The sequence below is a fragment of the Poecilia latipinna genome, unplaced genomic scaffold (assembly GCF_001443285.1).
Source record: "Poecilia latipinna isolate Pla-1442-1.1 unplaced genomic scaffold, P_latipinna-1.0 Scaffold278, whole genome shotgun sequence".
Classification (NCBI taxonomy): Eukaryota; Metazoa; Chordata; class Actinopteri; order Cyprinodontiformes; family Poeciliidae; genus Poecilia; species Poecilia latipinna.
Genome location: NW_015112894.1, coordinates 269423 through 290989, shown reverse-complemented (window position 1 = coordinate 290989; position 21567 = coordinate 269423). Strand labels below are relative to the sequence as shown.

Sequence of the window (21567 nt, the reverse complement as noted above, 5' to 3'; positions counted from 1 at the left end):
GTAACGAAGTACTTGTACTTCGTTACTTCCCACCACTGATCTTCAGTAAGGTAAGAGTACACTTAGATGACTACAGACATGATGAGAAGAGCAGCAAATAAGCTCTTTAAATGCATCACAGACAGAAAATTCACGGGTCAGTACTCTTTGAACAAATTTGGTGTATTTGCAAATAAAAGCTTGTAAATTCAATAAAATGATTTGATTGGTCCTGAGTTGAACTTTTGCCCTCATTAATGCAACATTCAGACTGGATGCATTAAATTGTCTCTTATCTCTGTTTTCTTATAAAAAAAAAAATGGTTGTGACTCTTTAAAAAAATTAAATATCTAATCAACTTTGCTGCAGAATATGTTACATTTTAACTGTAGCATTAATGAACCATCAGGTCTTTCTTTTTAGATGAATTTGGTGTGAGCACCTAAATTTACTTTGAAGTATGAAGGATGAAAAATCCTCATGTAAAGGAGGTTTTTATTAAATTAAGTAGTCTTAAAACAGGCAAGCATTCATCTGACAAATACGGATCAAAGAATTGCAGGATCTCCTGTTTAAAAAAAAAAAAAAAATTAGTTAAAAAGTTGAGAGAAGCAGTCACAGAAAGACAGCTTTCCCCAGATAAATACTTTATGCAAGTTCAGGCTTACTTGAATGTCTAAGCAATATTGGATTGTGCACTTTACTTAGGGCTGCATGATGGTGCAGCTGGTAACACTGGTGGCTTGCAGCAAGAAGGACCTGGGTTCAAATCCCTGCCTGGGGTCTTTTGGCATGCAGCTTGCATGCTTGTAACTTCCTGGCGTCTCTCCAGATACTTCAGCTTCCTCTTGTAGTCCAAAAAATTGCTTGGCTAATTTGTTTCTCTAAATTGCCGTAAGCTATGTGTGTGTGTACTGGTACATTAGACTCTTTGACAGACTGGTGACTGGTGATAATAGACTTTGGTTTTCCCCAGTTGCACTGTTTGACACTTATGGCAGCCGTCTTGAGTTTTAAGGTTGGAATTCAGTCTTTCAGAAGACATTCCAGTTAGTTTGAAACTGGGAAATTCAGGTTTTTAGAAATGGAGTAGAAATGCTTTTTTAAGACTCTTAGTCATCACTGTCATAGCTGTGGCTCAGAGGGAGCAGCTGCCTCAAAATCTGAAAATTGTGGGTTCAATTCCAGCTTCCTCCTGCAATGTATTGATGTGTCCTTGTGCCAGGCACTTAACGCCAAGTTGCCTACCAGTCTGGATAAATAAGTCCAGTTTGGTGAATGTGGCTCTAGTTTAGAGCTTTGAGTCGTCATAACGACTAGAAAACATAATAAATCAACCCATTTACCGTTTAAGCCCTAAACCGTGAGAAAACACCTTATACACGTCACAAAGAAAGGTTCTGTTACTTGGCAAATACCGTCGACAAGCCCTCACTACTCATCATCTCTGAAATCCAGAGAAGACTTTGCCTAATAAATAAACAGTGTTGCCAGGCAGCATCACTTAATACATCTGCTACTCCCAAGAGAGAAGAAGACAAACTCTGTCTAATATTCACACCTAACACAAGGATCCCTGTTCTTCCTGGCACGCCTGGCAAACCACAAGCTTTTTCTTGTATCTTTGCTCGCTGACCGCCAGCGCCTCCCCCCAACCGTCGTATCATCTGCACCTCTAACTGCATTACTCCATTACTCTTCCAGTCCCTCACCCATCCTACTGGGGCTATGTATGGGTCCTTGTGGGAGGAGGACCAGCTGTGGTAACCTTCTTGGATGACAGTGTTGCAAAGGCACCCCTTTCACAAACTGTTCAGAGTATCAGTTCAGAAACCAGCCAATGAAAGCCCAGCAGGCACTAAAATGGCCAAACGAATGGCAGACGTCTGCCCGGTATATAAACAGGGAGCAGAGACCTCCAGAGCTGGGTGACCCCTATTTTGGCTGTGGTGAACAGGATCTGATCCCAAGGACTGTTACCTCTGTTCTTGTCTTGTGCGCAGGTAAAATATATATATGTATATATATATATAACCCAATAATGTTTTGATGTTAAAGAAGGTCAAGACGAGGTAGAGATCTAGTTACTGCACGTGCCAAACATTTTAGTAGCTCAAAATACCAGACCAAAATTTCCATAGCAAAGGAAGACTCTGAAACCAGATGGCTTCAAAAATCGCTAGGGTAAAAGTTGCAGTTAGTCTTTGTGGATGTGCAGAATGTGTCTTCCTAAAATAATGTACCAGGTTCTCCAGTTTACTGAATTTTGCCACTTATCTGTGTTTAGTGAAGCTGACTTGAGATAATACTTTAGGTCATTTAGGTCCTAGTAAAGGTGTTCTGCAGATATTTCTGTCATATTGAGAGTGCTCTCTCAATGAATGGGGACGTGCATGTTTAATAAGCAATCTATAAACCGACAAGCTGTTTTGGCAGCTTTTCTTTATGAGCTTTAATCTTATAAAATAACAACTAAACTTAAACAGTTATGTTGAGTAAAAATGTATTGCAGTGAACAACAACTAGAGAAATCAGAAGTAAAATTCAAAGTAAAGTGAATATTTCTGGTGGGCGAGGTCTCGGAATAGAAACGTGTCTCTAACTTGTTAAAATTCTATCTTAGGCTCACCACAATGACACCTGTGAGTAATACTCTCACAGTCGTCTGATCTGGTGTAGCGGTGTGAGACATGCTTTCAAAACTTTGTATTTTTGCCCACAGATTATTAAGGTACTGCCTGTGTAGTGTGAGTACATAAAGGGTATACAGTCAGATGCACCCGAGCTAAAAATACCCAAAGATCAGGCGCTGCTCCATCTAACCCTCCATTTCAGCGTGACACCTGAGCCTGAGTCTGAGTGACACATGTTACCAGGATTCCACAGCAGGCGCCATTTAAATTTTGCAGCTGTTCCAGAGAATACCTAAATCATAAATTATGATTCCGTTCACATCGAGGCATATTACGTGTTCACTTATGATAGACCCAAGATGAAGGTTTGTGTTTCTATCTTTTTTTTTTTTTTTAAATGAATGTTTTCCTCTTTCTGTAGTGTTAGAAAGCAATCATGCCTTTCGGAAACACCCACAACAACTTCAAACTCAACTACAAAGTTGAGGAGGAGTTCCCAGACCTGTCCAAGCACAACAACCATATGGCCAAGGTTCTGACCAAGGAGATATATGGCAAGCTGAGGGACAAGCAGACACCAAGCGGTTACACTTTGGATGATGTGATCCAGACTGGTGTCGACAACCCCGGTGAGAGAGACGGCGATGCTGGTAGTCAAATATGATTCAACAGAACCAGTTCCATGCAATCTACTTCACGCTGTCCTCCTGCACTTGCTCCTGTGCTTCAGGTCACCCCTTCATCATGACTGTTGGCTGCGTCGCTGGTGACGAGGAGTCATACGAGGTTTTCAAGGACCTTCTTGACCCCGTCATCTCCGACCGTCATGGTGGATACAAGCCCACTGACAAGCACAAGACTGACCTCAACTTTGAGAACCTGAAGGTGCCTGAAGCTCTACAGCAAAGTGACTCTTAAAACCCATCTACATAGGAGATGACCTAATGAACTGCAACTTTTTCACTAGGGTGGTGATGACCTGGACCCCAACTATGTCCTGTCCAGCCGTGTCCGTACTGGTCGCAGCATCAAGGGATACACCCTGCCCCCCCACAACAGCCGTGGCGAGCGTAGAGCTATCGAGAAGCTGGCTGTTGAGGGTAAGCAATACTTAGTTTGAGAGAACTAGAGGGAATCCTAGACACAACTGTTTGGGTTGTGTGAAATGGTGAACCCAGAGAGAAACCTCAGAAGAAACATGTTCTGTTCTTTTAATAATAATTAGCTGTCAGGTGACCAAAAACTAACACCGTCTCTCTTTGCTTAAGCTGCCCTGACACACTGTCTGCCCCTGCAGCTCTCACCAGCCTGGACGGTGAGTTCAAGGGAAAGTACTATCCCCTGAAGTCCATGACTGACGCCGAGCAGGAGCAGCTGATCAGCGATCACTTCCTGTTTGACAAGCCCGTCTCTCCCCTGCTGACCTGCGCCGGCATGGCCCGCGACTGGCCCGACGGCAGAGGCATCTGGTCAGTGCACCCAGATAACCTTGAGACTACACAAAACACTCACCGAAAACGCCCATGACCACTTCTATGTTTCTTCAGTAGGGGTGATGAGGTGGGGCTTCCTCCTGTAATCGGTGGGTTGCTGGTTTGAAGCCCTGCTCCGTCTGTTTTAGTTGTTGTCTGCTTGGGCACTTCAACCAGCCGGCCTGCTGCTGGTGGTCAGAGGGCCGGGTGGCAGCCTTGCCTCCGTCAGACTTCCCCAGTGGTAGCTTACCACCATTCAGTGAATGACTGAATGTAGTACAAGGCACTTTGGGGTCCTCTGAACTAGACAAAGTGCTTTAAAAGTATAAGCCATTTACCATTTTTTTTCTGTCTTTTCTTCTCCGTCTCCTCTTAGGCACAATGACAACAAGACCTTCTTGGTCTGGGTAAACGAGGAGGATCACCTGCGTGTCATCTCCATGCAGAAGGGAGGCAACATGAGGGAAGTCTTCAGACGTTTCTGCGTTGGCCTGCAGAAGGTAGGTGATGAGAGGATTTTTAGTTTTTTTTTTAAGTCTTTTTCTGAAAACAAAGAAATAATTTTGCCCTAATTGTCTTCCCATGATTCAAAAGATTGAGGAGATCTTCAAGAAACACAACCATGGCTTCATGTGGAACGAGCATCTCGGCTACATCCTGACCTGCCCCTCCAACCTGGGCACCGGCCTGCGTGGCGGCGTCCACGTCAAGCTGCCCAAGCTGAGCACACATCCTAAATTTGAGGAGATCCTCACAAGGCTGCGCCTGCAGAAGCGTGGCACAGGTACTAACAGACCGCACTGCTTTGACTATTTGTAGATCAGCACTGGAGTAAGATCCTAACAGAGTGCAGAGATCTGGTTTTCAGTCTCTCATCCCTTTCTGTCCTGCTCTAGGCGGTGTGGACACTGCGTCCGTGGGTGGCGTGTTTGACATCTCCAACGCTGACCGTCTGGGCTCCTCTGAGGTGGAGCAGGTCCAGCTGGTGGTTGACGGCGTCAAGCTCATGGTCGAGATGGAGAAGAAGCTCGAGAAGGGAGAGGCCATTGACGGCATGATCCCCGCCCAGAAGTAAAGAGGGACAATCTTCCTGTTTTCTTGTGACCATTCATGTGCAATCGAGCCAGCTGATGGGTGTGCAGAGAACAGCTGCTCTCCTAGAGACTTTGGCCTCTGCTAAACTCTTTCCTTCCTTCCAGCTTTTTTTTTCTTTTCTCGATCATTTTGAACTTTTTTTTTTCACGTTCTCCCCAGACGGTTGGTTACATATCCTGGGATCAACCTCCACTGAGCTGGGCTCTCCTGGCAGATGTGGCATCACCTACTTTTTGTAATAAAAAGTGATGATTAATAAACCTGTTCACACTGTTCAATAAAAAGTGCCCCTTTATGAAATGTTCAGAGTACTTTTGTTTGCCGATTGGTTTCCGTCAGTTGGTTAGTATATTGTCTTTTTTTTTTTTTGCCAAAGGTGATTTCCAAAATCACCTTTGGCAAAAAAATGACATAAGCTATTAGTTTAGGAAGGTGACGATATGCAAGTTTGTAGTGCCGACTTTAGCAGCTCTGCCTCCAACTCTAAAAAGCTGACTCTCCTAACCACTTTTCAGGCTTTTACATTGTTGTTGATGTTTTTTGGTCTGGCGTTGCTTCAGTTCATCTGGATAATCCTCATAAGGTCCCACTGCTGCTTAGTAATCAGACTTTTTTTATGGTCGTGCTGCTGTTGATTTGCTGCTATTCTGGAATAAATATTATATAGATGATTAGGATTCAGATGAGCTTCAGCTGTCAGACAGACAGGCTAAAATTTGACTGTGCAATCCTCAATTAGACATATGAATTCATTGTCCGACACAAACATCACAATGGCCCTGCTTGACCTTGAGCTCTTTGGTTTGTACCAAACCTTTTTGTCTCTCTTGTTCAAAAGACAGTCGGCTACAGTAAGGACGAACAAGGACAGCTTGTGAAGCCAGTTACCATATATCTGTTTAACATAATTTTTAGCTATGTCATGAATGTAAATATTTTCTAAGCCAACTCCGACCCGTAGAATCTGAGATTTAGCTCTTTTTTGTGTCATTACAGTTTGACTTATCTTGCCCTCTGTTTAATGTTGAGACTCTACATTGTTTGGAAATTGCTTTAGCGACTGTCTTTGCCGTTATACTTAACATACATATTTATCCAAACCTTTGGCTTTTAAGGCAATCGGTAAAACTCAGAAATGGCCCATTAATTACATGCTTTACTTAGCAAGCAATTACTGCAGCCAACTTTTCCTACACAAGCTTAATGAAGTAACAAAGGAGCTTTTCTTTTACATCTTGCTCATCCAGTTTGGCTTGTAAGCAGTAGTGGAATCTGTTGCATGTTTTGGTACATTTTAGGCGAATATTATATCATTTTATGACCTCAAAATTCGATAATTATTATATTCTGAATCACAAAACTTCTGAGTATGTTTCCAGGATTCCTACATATTTTTAATGTAAAAGTTTCTCAGCACTTTACGTTAATTTTGAAATGCAAAACACTGAAGGTTACCTTAAACCGATAGCTTTATACATTGGGTAGATAAGGATGGACGGACAAACACAAGGAAGCAAAGATAGAAAGAAAGTAAGGAATACATGACGAGGAAAGAATAGATGATACGAAAGGAAGAAACAACACAATGGTGAAAGGAAGGAAGCGTTTGGAGACAAATGGAAGAATTGACACAAGGAAGGAATAAAAGAAAAACAAAGAAGGAAAAGACACAAAAAAGGATTGGAAGTAAAACATCATGATGACAGAGAGATGAGAGTAGGGACAAAAGGACTGCAGGACAGAAGAAAGGAAACACACAGAGGGAAAGGAGAAATGGGACAAGAAAGGAACGAAGGGTATGATGGAAATATAAAGGAGTTAAGGGAAGCCAGATGAAAGGAAGTATTTTCTTTTTCCACATTTATTCTGACCTAGAAACTACTAAAAATCTAATTCCAGGCGTTTCCAGAATGCGTGGGAATCCTGACCCTGTTGTATAATGACTGTGCAGAAGCACCAAATGGGAGCCAGTGGTCGGCCGTGGGGGAAAGAAAGGAACAAACGACCCAGAACCAGGGAAAATACTCACATCAGACAAAAACAAAATGACAATAACGCCAACATCAGTGAATTTTATTCAACTTCAGCTCCATGTTCTCTTCAGATACCACAACCACCCAGTCTCAGTTTACAATTTTGCTTCTGTGGGAAGAAATTTAACAGCAGAACAGAGTCAGACTGTGACTATTCCTACGTTTGTTTTGCATACAACATCAGCTGTTCTGAAAATCCTTTTAGAAATGAAGTCGGTGTAAAACACTGAGCCAACTGAGCTTGTAATACTGTTCTGTTCCCAACAACCAGACCGGACTCTCTTCCTCTGAACTCCCACCAATAAATACTCCTTTAAAAAGTCTTCACAGTAATTCTTCACACTTCAAGACAACGTCACTCCATCTTAAGCAATAACATTGAGTTGTGTGACTCGAAGGTATAATCTTTTCTTTTTTTCCCCACACACATTTAAGATCACACATCAGTAGTATAGCTTTTCTATGGCTTGCTTGCAACTCTGGGCTTTTTAACCGTGTCATGGCATTAGCAGGATTTGTGTGAATTCAAGTTAAATCTCTTATCGTCAAACAACGAGGTGGAAGAAAGTCACTGTATCTCACTGGAGCCCTTCTGTTTGTTTCTGTCAAAAGGGGGGAAGGTTTAAGGGCGAGGGGGAGCTGGAGCTTCATTGAACAATTAGCTTGTACAAACTGATGGCGTCTGCATTTCATAAAGCCTCCAATCCAAGATGTGCATCACAGTTCATTTTTCCCCCCATCATAATCCAAACTCTGAAGTCATGCAGGATTGCAGGTTAGTTTTGCTCCCCCATGTCACTGACAGAAACAGTTTTAATCTAGAATTACTTCCCTTGTTCTAACTATAAATAAACCTTGAGCTCTAAGATATATACTATATTCATATATTTTATATACAGCCATCGACTGACTGATATAAATCCTGTTTTTTTTAATGATATTATTCTAAAAAATAAATAAAGTACCTGTGCAAATATCCACAAATTGAAGTGTTTCACATTTAAGACATTGGCGCCCTCCAGTGACTAGTACTGGGCATGACCTACACAGGTACACTGGAGGGAGCTGATTCAAGTCAAAGCAAAGTGCATTGAGGTCTATATTACCTAATGCTAATATACACCACAATGAAAACCGTCCAGGGAGAGGACATGGACTGGCGTCCATGTTGGTGCGTGCTTCTCAACCTGAGGGGTTAGGGGGAGGACAGCAGGTCCCCCTGTTGGACTCCCAGAAGCAGCACACACCAAACAGGACCGAGAAGATTCCACACGACATGACAGAGTGAAATACGGCTGATTGTTTCCCTGTGGGGGGCGGAGGAGGGGGGATGAAGCCAAAACACTCACTGTGACTCATACAAAAAAGTTCTCGGTGTGTATGAAGGCGAAGGACCAATGGGTTTGAGTCGAGGAAGTTGGTGGAGTCCTGATGGGTGTGGACATGTGGGGGCGGAGGTGGGATGGGGTTGGTTTAGTTTGGGTTACCATGAGTAAAACCACAACTGAGAGAAAGTTTTAACAGTAAATCAGCAGCCAAACAATATGACCTCTGTAGTCTACGCAAATATCACAGTACATTGTTCACTAAAAACAGGGAGGGAGCATAGAAAGCTTTCTCAGTTTTTTTTTTTTTTCCATTTTCCTTTTTTACATTAAATAAGTACTGTATGAAGGCGCTGGGGGGTGTTCACTTTAAAGGCAACTGGACTAACAAGAAGAAAACAGTATCCACATTGCCTCCATTGTGCCTGTCCAGGTACAGAACCCGCCCCCTGATCTCCGCAGTCACCGATAATGGACTGAGCAGTTCTTATACCGGGGCTACAGGGATAAAGAGGTGCACATTTGGGGAAGTACATGACCTCAGCATGTAAGGGTGAGGTGGGATGAGAGGTGCTGCTGCTTGGCTGATCCGTGTTTTGGTGTTTCCCACCAACAAGAGATGATGAGCAAGGTGAGATCACATGGCACAGAATAGAGTCAATACAAGAGTTGCATTGCATTGATAGTACACTAGAGTTGCAGTGTTGCTTGTTATTCTGCAGAGCAATGAAAGACTGTTACTGTGGGAGTAACAGATCTAGAGGGAAACCCAGACCTCCCGCTCACCAGAGGCACTCATCAGCTCATTCTGGGCAATCCCCGGGTCAGAAGGGAAACACGGTCCCTCCAGTTCGTTCTGGGTCTCCTTAGAGTGGGATGTTACTGGAAGACCTTCAAACGGACACAGCCTGATCAAATACCCTCACCACTTAAGCCTCTACTCTCAGCTCCCCCTGGATGACAGAGGTCTTCAACCTATTTATAATGGAGAGCCTTCACGCTACAAAAGGAACTACCATAATTTCAATCTGTCAGTCTAACGGTATTCAAACAGGTAAAATGTTGTTCTGTTACCTGAGGATTTTGAGCAACTGGATAGTGTCTGTATTCATAACCCTAAACCTAGATTTATCTGTTCCCACAATTTAGTAAAATACTGTAATATTTGTTTAAGTGAACAAATCCAGCTTAAGAACGAGCTACAAATCATTATTTTAGTTGAGTAAAGTTGAAAAGTGGGACAAAGCCTCATCTTTAGACACAATAATGTTTAGCCTCAAACAGTTTTCAAGTCACCGTCTCATTACTACAAACGTTTTAAATCAAAGTCTTTTGTGTCTTCAGTTTCATATAATTCCAGGAGGATTCCAGAAAGAGTCCCGGAGCGACTGGAATTTTCTCGTGGCGCTTCCCAAGCTGTTGCCGGGTGCTGCTAGCTAGTCGGCTAAAGGAAGGCAATTCTTGTCAACAAACACAAAGCTTGTGTTGAAAGATATTTCCACTCAATCATCGCTTCTAATAAGGTAGCTGTGTTTGCAAACAGATCATAGCAACAAGCTTTGAGAGTTACCTTGCCTGTCAGTAAAAGAAAAGCCTCCTGGCACGTTGCTACTGAGGCTAATTAATCAGCTGCTAACAGATTGTTAGACTTGGATGTATTGTTTGCTTATGAAGTACTAGTAAGCAGAAGAAGGCTATTTCATATTTAGCTTAAGTATGACACAATTTTATATGTTTACATAAACTTTTAATACAGCCTTCTGGCTCTCTGATAGTTTATTTGACACTGACTTTAGATTTTATGATGCTTGTGGCTGGAATAATTTAGTTTTTATTAGTTTCTCAAGTACAAGAAATAGCTTAGCACAGATTGTGCAACAATGATTTAACACCAACACTTTCGATGCGTCAGGGAAGGGAACTAAATGTTATTGTAGCTATAATAGTAACATAGCATTTAGATATTTTAGCAGCACTGATAATCTTATTTCTCTCTTTTTTAAATAATTATATTGGGCTAATACATTTTTGTGTTAATACTGTCACACTGTAAAACAAAAGTATTTTGCTCATGGTTTTTGTGGGAGCTGCATGGGAACCAATTTGACCAAAAATAATTTCTTTCCTTTTTTAATTTCCAGTCATGAAGAAAGTACGTATGTTTTTTTTTTTTTTTATAAAAGTAATTCCACCATGTTATGAATTTTTGTTTTAATTAAGTCAGCAGTATAACAGTGATGATTACAAAAAGTGACTACGCTGTGAGAATCTCAGACCAAACAATGCCAACTGGAAAGCTTTGCTCCACAAGTTCATGAACTTGGAAATCTCATTGGCATTTTGGACTTAGAATACATCCCTGATTGGCTATTGTTACTCCACATTAGCCTCTGATTGGCCTTGACAGACACATCAACTCCCAGTGACCTTAATCTGACACAGTCATTGCCAGACTGTTCCCATGAGTCAATGCAATGCAACCCTTCGCCCGTATGACCACGGAGTTGGACATGTTATCATGTGTGGCGACTGTCCGTAAGTGGTCAAAAGTAGAATGAAACAGTACATGTGACTGTCATATAAAAAGAGTTAAAAAAGGACTTGGTGGTCAGTGACATCTGATAGCGCAGGGATGTTTCTTTCTGTGGAGATGAGAGTGACAGTGGGTAAAAACAAGGATCAGAGCATAACAAAATAAAGAGTCATTATGGCTAAGAGTAGCAATAAAAAATATTCAACTAGGTTCCATCTGATCCAGATCCAGTGGTTGCAGTAGCTCAGTGAAGAAGCTGGCTGAGCCGGGTCGGTGATTGGGTGGACGGTGGGGAGCTTCGGTCAGCGTTACCTTACTGCTCAGGTGTGTGCGAGTCTATGTGTGTGTGCAGAGGGGGTATTCCTGAAAGGGTCCAGCCCCTTGCCCCCATCTCTGTCCCCCACCCGGTCCCCATGCCCCTGCTTCAATTCACTTGGCGCACACACATAAACGCACAGAAACACACTCTCGATGCAAACACTCCCTCTGGCTCAAAGTTCAAGGTCCTTTGAGATTTGGGTAGCGATGTCCCGAAAAGCTAGCGGTGCCCCCCAGAGTCGCGTGTAGCGTACCCCGTTAGAAGTCTCGGAGGTGCCCGTGGATAGATGGCACACCTCGGCCTCAAAAGCCACGCGGCCCCCTGCCACGCCGTGGGTGCAGGAGAGCAGAAAGGGGCCGGAATGGTGGACCTGGCAGCCACATCCGAGCGCAGCCTCCCGCAGAGCCAGTACCACCTCCGCAGGGTCCCGCCGCCCACCGCCTCTCAGATTCCAGCCACGTCCGACGGCCCGGGGCTCGGACGCTTTTTGATACCCAGGTAGATGGCAACTAGGGGAGGACAGTTCAAGCATTAGGATTAATGTGACTAAATTTTGCACAAACAAGTGAGGAAGTTTGTGCGTGGACGACGATATCGTCTTTGATGTAACCGTGCTTTACAACAAGAAATGCTAAAACCACAGATGCATTTTTAGTACAAGGAACAACAAAACCCACATTTTTAAAAAGTAGAACAAAGACATAATGAAGCAACCACAAACGTGTGTAATTTTTGTTCCAAGTATCCTGTCTCAAAGCAGACTGAGCTCACCTTGTGACCGCAAATCTCCTGATTCCCTCAGATTCATTTGCGACCCTGAAGGGCAGACAGACAGAGTTAAGAACTAAATCCACCAGAGAACAATAAGCCTTTTAAATAATCCTCGGTTGTCAGATGAGATGGCATTCAGCAGTGGATACTGTACAGTGAAACCAAATGAGCTTCAAAACAAGCGAGTGATGTAAAGACCAGCTATCCTTGTCCTACAGAAACATGTATCTTCACCGTGGAAGTCACACTTCATACAGCATGCAGATACAAACTCAGCGATTTATGCTACCTCTGTGCAACGTACACATATTGATCATTTTGTTCCACAAAATGAAATCATAACACAACAACACTACGGCTGATGCATGAGATGATATTCTAGAACCAGTTGGACCACGAAAGTAAAAATAATCAATGTCTGTACTCATGCTAAAAGAAAAAAAAAAATCAAACGGGCACCTAGAGACAGAAAGAAGAAAATATTCACAAGCCATGCACACAACAAGCAGCACGTGAAGTCAGGCGCCGGCGGAAAGAACTGCGTAAACTCCAGTGAGAGGAGCTAAACGGACGGGGGCAGCACAGGCAGACAAGAAAGAGGCGAGAGACATGGGAACTTACTAACTGTTTTTGATCCTTGTGGAAGAGTACAACCCGAGACTGATTTGTTTGAGCCCTGGCGCTTGGATGGGTCAAGGTTGACCCTGATGCCATAACGGGGTGGGAGGGAGGAAGCAGAAGAAGATAAAGATGGAGAAAAAAAAGAGGGTTAAGAGCAGGCGGATGGGGGGAGGGGCATAGAAGAGAGTGTATCTGAGTCACAGGCGAGCAAGTGGCGAAAAAGAGCGCAGCACAGGAGCTGATTGGCAGGGGCAAAGCTGAGGTTTGATAAGATTAGACATGTGTGATTATGACGACCAGGAGGGAGAGGGGAGCGCTGGATAATCCACGGCCACAGGAGGGCTTGCCAAAAGGCCAAAATGGATCAAATGTTTGGATAAACATGAAGCCATACTCAGACTGCGCTCAAGCTGAAAGGAAAGGTTTCAGGAAGTCAATGCTGTAAGATAATATCCAACATTTTTATTCCCCCGGTCCAGATTTTAATCTACCTGCAACAGCAAAGTGTAGTGCTGTATAAAGTAGAAAAATCCCTCGAATGCCACAAATGTTCATGTCTTTTACTGGAATTTTATTCGGGTGTTTTCCCACCTGATTCCAATGGACTGGGAACCAAAACTGCAACGTTTGTTACATTTGTAAGCCGGTGTGGTTCGCTTTCACACTGCACTGTCAAACAAACCAAACCCGTTTGAAAGAGCTGCTCCCCCCCTTCGCCTGTGGTGGCGCTGTACCAAGAACTACTGAACGCAAAAACCTCTGAAGAAGACACAGAGCACAGCTTTCATCTTCACGAAATGTAAACAAAAATAAAGTGCCGTCAAATTTTAGCAGTTGTAGGATTTCTCTTTTGTTCTTGACTAAAGACCACAAGCCATTTCTCCTGCTAGCGCCAAACTCGTGCATTCGTTTGGTGGTATTTACCCAGAATGCCCTGCTCTTTAGTTCGCCTGCTGCTAATTACAGGCTTTAGTGAAAAATGTAAAGCTCTTCGAGGAACAGCATCCTTACTAGCAACAGTACAGATACTGTTGCTAGTAAGGATACTGTTGCTAAAACGTATTCGGCTGCCTCTCTCTCATGTAAGAGAAACGCAGCCGCAGAACCGAGCTGGTGAGGAGGTGTGAAGAGAACCCATTGTTAGACAAGCTCTGCTGGTCGATTTGCTTTTCTGTCAAGCTGCAGAAACTGTTTCATGAAGAAGCTCAAAGTCAGCTAGTAAGGATGTAAAAGAAGACGATGGCTTTGGCTCCATCTCACCTCATATCGCAAACTCTTCCCATTAGTATTCAGAGGAGCAGAAGTTTCCCCTCTGAGCTACGTGTTACGCAGTACATATTCACCTGCGAGTGAGTTTGGAGGTCAGCTTGGTGAAGAGGTTGGAGGTCGCTCTGGTGCGTGCATGGGGCAGCGGGCTGGCATCGTGGTGGGACAGGGTGGGCGATGTGGGCGGGGCGGAGTAGACCGGTGGACCGCGGTCCCTCAGCTGACCCCCGTGGAAGGTGCTGCGGATTGTGGATCCTCGTGTCAGGCGGCATCTGTCCGATGAGGAAGAGGAGGAAGCTGCGCCGGCTCCGGCCATGCTGAGCGTGGAGGGGGACGCTGTGGGCATGCGGTGGCCCAGAGAGCTGAAGGGAAGAAGAAGAAGAAGAAACTGTGTCACATCACCCAGGGATTGGTGTGGCAGAGTCCATCTTATTTTCATATTTCTCTATTCCACACTGGATATTGAGGTTTGGTCCACACGCAGCCAAACAGCTGGGAAAACAAACATATTTTTATTTCATTTTGGCCATACATCCACACAAAAACAAGCTTAGCATCACTAAAAACGATTATTTATAAAAACCCTGTATTTATGTTTGTGTGTAGAAGGGGAAGTGGAGATTTAGGATCCTGTGCATCACAGAGCGGGATCAAGTGGATAAAAAAAAATCTGAAACCGACCCCATGTGTACAGTGCTATTTGTTAAAAGATGAGGCAGAGGTATTCGTTTTTAAAAAGACTCTGCTGTGTGTGTGTACAAGGCCTGTATCATAATGCTAACTAAGGTTAAACACAGTGCAGTAAGATAACCATCTGTATTTTGGAAACACTGGTATGACTGCATCCTTAAAGCTTACGGTATTTACGTATTTTCATGGGCTCTTAATCTTTCTTTTTATTATTATTGATTATTCTTTTATGTAAACTGGACTGGGAGTCTGTAATAAAATCTGTCTAAAAGATAGGTTTTGTTGCAGTTGTGGTTGACATTTCATTCATTCATTTAATCAGGAAATGTGACAAAAACAGATGTTAAGCGTATCCGTTATAGTCAACATATATTTCTAACTTTCCAGGGTTTTTTTGTTACAGTTTGAGCAGATGGCGCCGGCTCCGGCCTTACCTGTTTTCTTTGCCGTTCTGCAGAAGGGAGTGCCTGTCAGCACCTGAGCGGTCTGTGCACACGTATGTATTCCGGCGTGTCATGGTGCTTCCCGGGATGTTATTCTACGCAGAGATGAACAGTTCGAGAGGCTGACGTTAGGATTCCTCAGATGCTAAAAGCTGTACAGCTACTACAAAATCCCAAAGCTACGGCCATGATCCAATCTTCAGCTGTTGGGAAGAGAACCGGTTTGCACAAGAGACAACAACAATGACCTGCAGCCATGACCCCTCTGTGGCTCCTCCCACAAATTAACCACGTACAACTTCTGTGCACACATACTACATAAAAAAAACGCACAAAGACTTCAGCACCCACATCTGCAACATCCATAGTTTGCATGACCTGTGAGGTTCAGGCTTTTTCCACCCATCCTTTACTGTCTCTGATTGGCTTAGACCATGATATGTCTGCTGTTGCACCAATACTCTTTACATGAATGACCGGTCTCATTGGCTGCCTTTCTGTTAAAAGTGTGCACAAAACTTTGTCAATATTCTGCTAATGTTGAAAAAGCGCAATTTTGCAATTGCAGTGTTTTCATGAAATAAAATACTGGAAAGCTATGAGTTAGGAACATGGTCCGTCCAGTGTATCACACACACGCACGCGCACACACACACACACACACACACACACACACACACACACACACACACACACACACACACAGATACACCGATTTCCAGATTGGTGCAGAAAGTGGAGGACAGCATGTCTAACCAACCAAAGCAGTGTCTGCCCTCTCCTTGCGTTGACGATCGGCTCACTGACCGTGGTGGCAGTCATGTCTTTGCGGCGGTCTGGGATTTCAGACTTATTGGGGTTGTTGGCACTGCTGACCATCGGGCTGGAGGGAGGAAGGCTGTGGCTCCCCATTACGCTGCAGCTGGCTTTACGCGAAGGCATCCGGCCCTCCCGCAGCTCCCTGTCCCCGGTGCTGGTCGGGCTCCGCTTGGGGTGCATGACGGGCATGGAAGGCCCGCCTTTGTTGTGGAGGACAGCAGAGCAGAGACACACAGAGACTCGCATAAGGAATATTCTGTGGGCACGGTGATGATCCCGAATAATGTGAATGTTTTGCAAGTGTGCTCGTGGTTTGCTGAAGATTGAATTAGCAACACAGACCCTGTTAGAAATTATTACCCCCCCTACACCAATGGCTGCTGCTGTTGAAAGCGACTGGTTAGAATATGAAATCGTGGCAAGTTTAAGCCTCAGGATGAAACTACAGCAGAGAAGAGACTCACAGAAGTCGCTGTGTCGCCGTTGTCGGTGGTAGGTGGAGGCACTGCGCTGCGACTTGCTTTGGGAGGAAGAGGTGGAGGAGGAAGAGGAGCCAGTGGCCGATGAGTGCTTGTTCGTCCCGTTGGTGATGGGGCTGGGTCGGACCCTGGCCAGAGACAGTGTACTAGCACTGCGAGCATCACTGCTTTCCTGTGGCGCCCAGTAGACAAACATCCAGACAGAAGGAACAACAGTTAGTTCGTTAGTCTGTTTAGGATCCACAACTAGCTGCACCACTGTTCTTACATCGGTCCACACATCATTAATACGTCACTAACGCAGTTTTTAGACTATAAATAAAAACAGGACAAAAAGAAGACAAGTAGCTTCCCTCGTGGTGCATTACATACGTCACGGCCAACTGTTATCGATTGGTTAAAATCATCATTTAAAACTTCAACGTTCCTAAAACGAGCAGTCGTTCCTCAGAACCCGACGGTCCAAAGCCTCTGGACGAAGCAAAGCGCAGAATAAGGGGCTTTTGTTTTTACCAGAAGCCACAGAAGGAAACAGAAAGGCAGGTGGATGGAAATGGACTACAGTCAAGTTGGGAATTCAAACCTCTGGATGTTGCTGAATACACTTAGATTTAAAACTGTTTGCAGCTGGTGAGAAAACATTGAGCCAAAGTCGGCTCCAGAAAGCACCCACAGCGATTCTACAGCAAAATATGATAAAAATAGTTTAAAAACATCCCTCCCATTCTCATTCTGTTGCGGCTTTAATGCAATAATAGAATCTTTTTGTAGACCTTCATTTAGTGCAGTGACTCCCCTCTTTCACATACACACAACAGGGTGCCGCTTCTGCTGCAGATGAATAATTAATGCGTTCACAGAAGGAATTCTCCACTTAATTATACAGTGTAGTTAAAATAAAATCAATGCTTGATTTAACAACCCGGCAAGCTGAGCTGCACTTTCTTTTTTTCTTCTAATGTGTTTTGATTACAGGTACAATAAAAACAAACTAAAATGTTAATAGTAAAGAAAACAAATTACGAACAGTCATGTTTTTAAAACAGATATCAGCAAAATAAAGAAATCAATAAACAGTGCTGGTTTTTTAGAAAATATTTGGTATTTGGTCAGATTAGAAATTTAAGATGGCCTACGAAACCAGTTTTCAGAATGGCCAGTCTCTGACCCAAAAGGCCCTTTCTGAAGCAATTTCATGAAAAATAAAAATCCTCAAAAAAAAATTTGACTGGCGACTGACTGCTGGAAAACCAAACTAAATAAAGTCAATCTTTTTTTCAGATGAGTGAATGCAAAAAGGTGCATGCTGCCAGATTGTGCTGCCAACAACACTCTTTGGTGTGGAAGTCGTTCTCACAGGAAGAAGTTTCACTGTTAGCTTGTTTTAGCAACACTGATGGATATAAAACGAAATGAGAGGAAGCAGAGTGAAGAAGCTACATTTTGTAGCAAGTCCTTCCGGGTAAGTTCTGCAGTGTGACCAGTAAAAAGAGGCAGGAAGCAAACAGCCGACTCACGTCGCCTTTCCGACCCAGCAGCAGGTAGGTGGCGGTGACCTCGTTGTACTTCTGGTTCAGGAGAGCGTCTTTGATTTCTTCAGGGGTGAAGCCCATCCCGACCATCACCTCTGAGCCACACACACACAAGTAAGCAAAGCCAACAGATCAGACAGGAGATCACCGTGACGACAATCAGGCGGTGGAGACAAACCGAGCCGGCTGACCTATGCGAGTCGGGTCGCTGTAGTCCTCCACGGGCTCTATGTGGGGCTTCAGGTCGTCCCCCTCGTACCCTGTGTTTATCCATTTGTCCTTCATGACTTGCTGCGTGGACAGAGGCATCGACACACTTCAGTCTGGAGAGCATTTCTACCGCCGCTGCCCTTGCATGCGAGTCGCTCCTCTTACCTCGAGCGTGCAGCGCTTGGCGGGGTTCAGCACCAGAAATCGGCGAAGGATGCCCTCGCAGTCGGTTGACATGTAAAAGGGCACGCGATACTTTCCCCTCAACACGCGCTCTCTCAGCTCCTACAGGCCACAGGCGTCACATGTTTAACACTTAACTTTTGGCCTTGTTATGGAATATTTCTGACTTAAGAGATTTATGGCAATGACTACCGATAACTGCAGAACTCTTCAGAAAAACCCCAAGATGCTGCGTTCGGTTGTCATGTTACTATAGCAACTGGTTTACAGAACAAACAAGCGATGGAAATATTGACTAAAAATAAATCTTTGCTGATTTTGTTAATTGAGTGAACCATTTGTAGTTAAGATACGTACATTTCCTCCACCAGTTGAGTTGGTAGTCAGGAATGGAATACATTCTGGCTCAATTAAAGCTGATCCTATTGAAAATATGCTTTTTATGTGCATGTAGAATGGAAGTTTTATAAATTTCTATATTTTAGTGAGTCTCTACTCAGAACAGTATTAACCCACTGAGGTGTGAGCAGACTGGGTATTTTAAATTTGAACTAAAGACGATCACTGGGTAACACATCTAAGAAAAATGGAAAGAGTGCTCCGCTCGAAGCTGGAGATTTGGGCTTAGAAATTTTCCACAGTTTTGTGCCTCTGAAAAGCACAGATTGTCCAGAGGGAGGGAGTATTCAAACCCTTCCATCCCAGCCAAGACAAGAGTGATTCCTGCCAGTCACTCCTGATAGTTCCCAGTTTGGACTGGGAACGTTCTCTACATTAGAACATATTCAGCAAATGTGTTTCCATCTCCCCTTTAGCGCATTACTTTTTTTTTTGTTGTTGTGAAAAAATCTAAAGCCACTTAAGCTAGTCAACAAAATTATTTTGAAACATTTCCATCAACCATTTCTAATACGATATTTCAAAATGCGCATGAGAAAAAAAATAAAACGGATAAAAACATGACTGGTGAGATTCCTGTCAGGTCTCCTCATAGATTTTGTATTTTGTGGATGCGTTTCCTATTAAATGTTTCTGCATTTATTGAAAACATTTATCCATCCTGTTTGTATCCACCTCCAACAGATTTTTTATCACAGCTCGACTTCTTCTTTTATTTTTTTTTCTTGGTTGAAGAACGTGTGCATTCTTACAGCGTTTGACAACCACGAAAGTAAACACTGCTCATACTTCCGATCCCCCTGGGGGGAAAACGTACCTTTAGATTCTGGCCGTCGAACGGCAGAGAGCCGCTGACCAGTGTGTAAAGGATGACTCCCAGGCTCCAGACGTCCACCTCAGGCCCGTCGTACTTCTTTCCCTGGAAGAGCTCAGGTGCGGCGTAGGGCGGGGAGCCACAGAACGTGTCCAGCTTGTTCCCCAGCGTGAACTCGTTGCTGAAGCCGAAATCAGCGATCTTGATGTTGGCGTCGGCGTCCAGCAGAAGGTTCTCCGCCTGAGGTAATTCGGAGCGAGTGGAACAGTTGGACAGGAGCAGAAAAGGGACACGTTATGCACACAGCAGCAACACACACAGGGAGAAAAGATGGATCAGTGTCGAGAACTAGTGGGTCAGGGGCACGAAGAGGGGAATGGGAAACAAGAGGACAGAAGAATAAATGAGTAGAGATGAAGAAAATAAAAGGACAGAGAGAGGAAACACACACTGGACAGATTGGTGGGTTGGAGGGGGGGAGGACTGCATCCCGGACATGACTCATGCTACATGTATGTCAAAGCGTGTTTAGGCTCTGGCTCCGACCTCTTTACTCAGCACTGCAATTAGGATGCTAAAGCACTGCTTTTAGAGACACAGATCGAGATCACTCCCACATGCTTGACTTCCAAATTCTGAGAGGAAACGAAATCGTTCGACTCTTGGAGTTCTTCTCCAGGACTATTATTAATTCCAATTCATTTGCTCTTCCTCACCTTCAAATCTCTGTGGACGATGTTCTTGGTGTGGCAGTAGTGGACGGCAGAGACAATCTGTGGGGAGAGAAAACAAAAACAAAAAAACCGATGGAGCTGAAATACAGAGCAGTAAGAGTTGAAGGCAGCTGTGCTGTAAGGGCCGAGGTTATTGAAGTCAATTAAAACAAACAAAATAATGGAAAATGAAATGGAGAAAACATTTTTGTTAACTAGAATAAGTAAAAGCAGTAATCAATGGGGGAAAGCTGTAACTATACGGAACTAAAACTAATTGAAACATACTGAAATTAAAGACGTAATATTGTTTGTTTTCGTGTTGATAAATCTATTCATTAGCCTTTTGAACTGATATGGAATTAAGTTTTTTTTAAATCACAGCACTCCATACTTATCTACAAGTCTGCAAAATGACAACAGCAAAAGTTGGGATAAAACACCAGAGACAGTTGGTTGTACAATACTTTTTTTCAGTTGATTATTCATTATCCAAACGATATATATATACATAATCACAATACAATAGTTTGACCTTTTTGAATTCTGCACCTAAAAATGATGCATGAAAAAACTAAAACTATAACTAATAAAAAAACAAAACTAAACAATATTTAGCTCTTAATAACTCTTGAAACGTAGCAAACGTACTCTAAAGACGAATCAAAATGAACTGAATTAAACAAACAAAAAGTCACAATAAAATAAAACAAAATTTAAAAAAACAAAAAAAAAACACAACCATTACAACCCGGGTAAAGACGACCTTTCCTACCTGTCGGAATTTGGCTCTGGCTTCGACCTCCTTCATCCTCCCATGTGACACGAGGTAGTCAAACACTTCACCTGAGAGGTAGAGCATCCGGGTTAGCAGACACAGCCGGAAGGAGTCCAGTCATTTAACGGCGTGATTAAATATGGCGGATAAACAGAATGGAATTCATTAACTTTAATTTTTTGATTAATATTTAATAAACAGCAGCTTCCACCAGCTTTATTGTCCTCAAGGAGGCACGCTGCAACACATGGAAAACATAAAGACCTAAAAGATCCTTTAACTAAATGGATTTTAGTTCAGATCAATAGAGTTCTAACATCTGACCACCTAATACGAAAAAAAAGCACAAAACACCATCTTGAAACTATAAGATTTTATGTATTATGGTTTTTGGGGCACATCTAGCTTTTCACAAAACCTTTAAAAAACCTAATTTAGCTTAATCTTTTTAAAAAATAA

The 21567-nt window shown here is 43.3% G+C and overlaps 2 protein-coding genes across 5 annotated transcripts in view; one reads left to right on the top strand and one right to left on the bottom strand.

Annotated features, from left to right (window-relative positions):
• The first annotated feature begins 1869 nt into the window (after positions 1 to 1869).
• On the top strand, positions 1870 to 5480 carry ckma (creatine kinase, muscle a). The gene is made up of 8 exons (XM_015033755.1): positions 1870 to 1983; positions 3035 to 3242; positions 3344 to 3498; positions 3581 to 3713; positions 3911 to 4082; positions 4462 to 4585; positions 4680 to 4869; positions 4982 to 5480. The coding sequence occupies exons 2-8, from the start codon at positions 3050 to 3052 to the stop codon at positions 5158 to 5160; spliced, it is 1146 nt and encodes a 381-aa protein (XP_014889241.1). The 5' UTR covers positions 1870 to 1983; positions 3035 to 3049; the 3' UTR covers positions 5161 to 5480.
• A 1756-nt stretch (positions 5481 to 7236) lies between these two features.
• Positions 7237 to 21567, bottom strand: part of mark4a (MAP/microtubule affinity-regulating kinase 4a) — a 29093-nt gene continuing 14762 nt past the window's right edge. The window contains exons 6-18 of one of the 4 annotated variants that reach the window (XM_015033753.1): positions 21106 to 21176; positions 20334 to 20390; positions 19621 to 19857; positions 18387 to 18506; positions 18203 to 18302; positions 17997 to 18106; positions 16465 to 16651; positions 15989 to 16215; positions 15173 to 15276; positions 14126 to 14410; positions 12783 to 12865; positions 12162 to 12206; positions 11745 to 11899 (exon numbers count right to left, since the gene is read on the bottom strand). In XM_015033753.1, the coding sequence (XP_014889239.1) occupies positions 11835 to 11899; positions 12162 to 12206; positions 12783 to 12865; positions 14126 to 14410; positions 15173 to 15276; positions 15989 to 16215; positions 16465 to 16651; positions 17997 to 18106; positions 18203 to 18302; positions 18387 to 18506; positions 19621 to 19857; positions 20334 to 20390; positions 21106 to 21176 (1691 nt within the window). In that variant the 3' untranslated portion in view covers positions 11745 to 11834. Of the gene's footprint in view, positions 11900 to 12161; positions 12207 to 12782; positions 12866 to 14125; positions 14411 to 15172; positions 15277 to 15988; positions 16216 to 16464; positions 16652 to 17996; positions 18107 to 18202; positions 18303 to 18386; positions 18507 to 19620; positions 19858 to 20333; positions 20391 to 21105; positions 21177 to 21567 lie in introns of all 4 variants that reach the window. The other 3 variants (XM_015033754.1, XM_015033750.1, XM_015033752.1) reach the window with 3 other exon arrangements.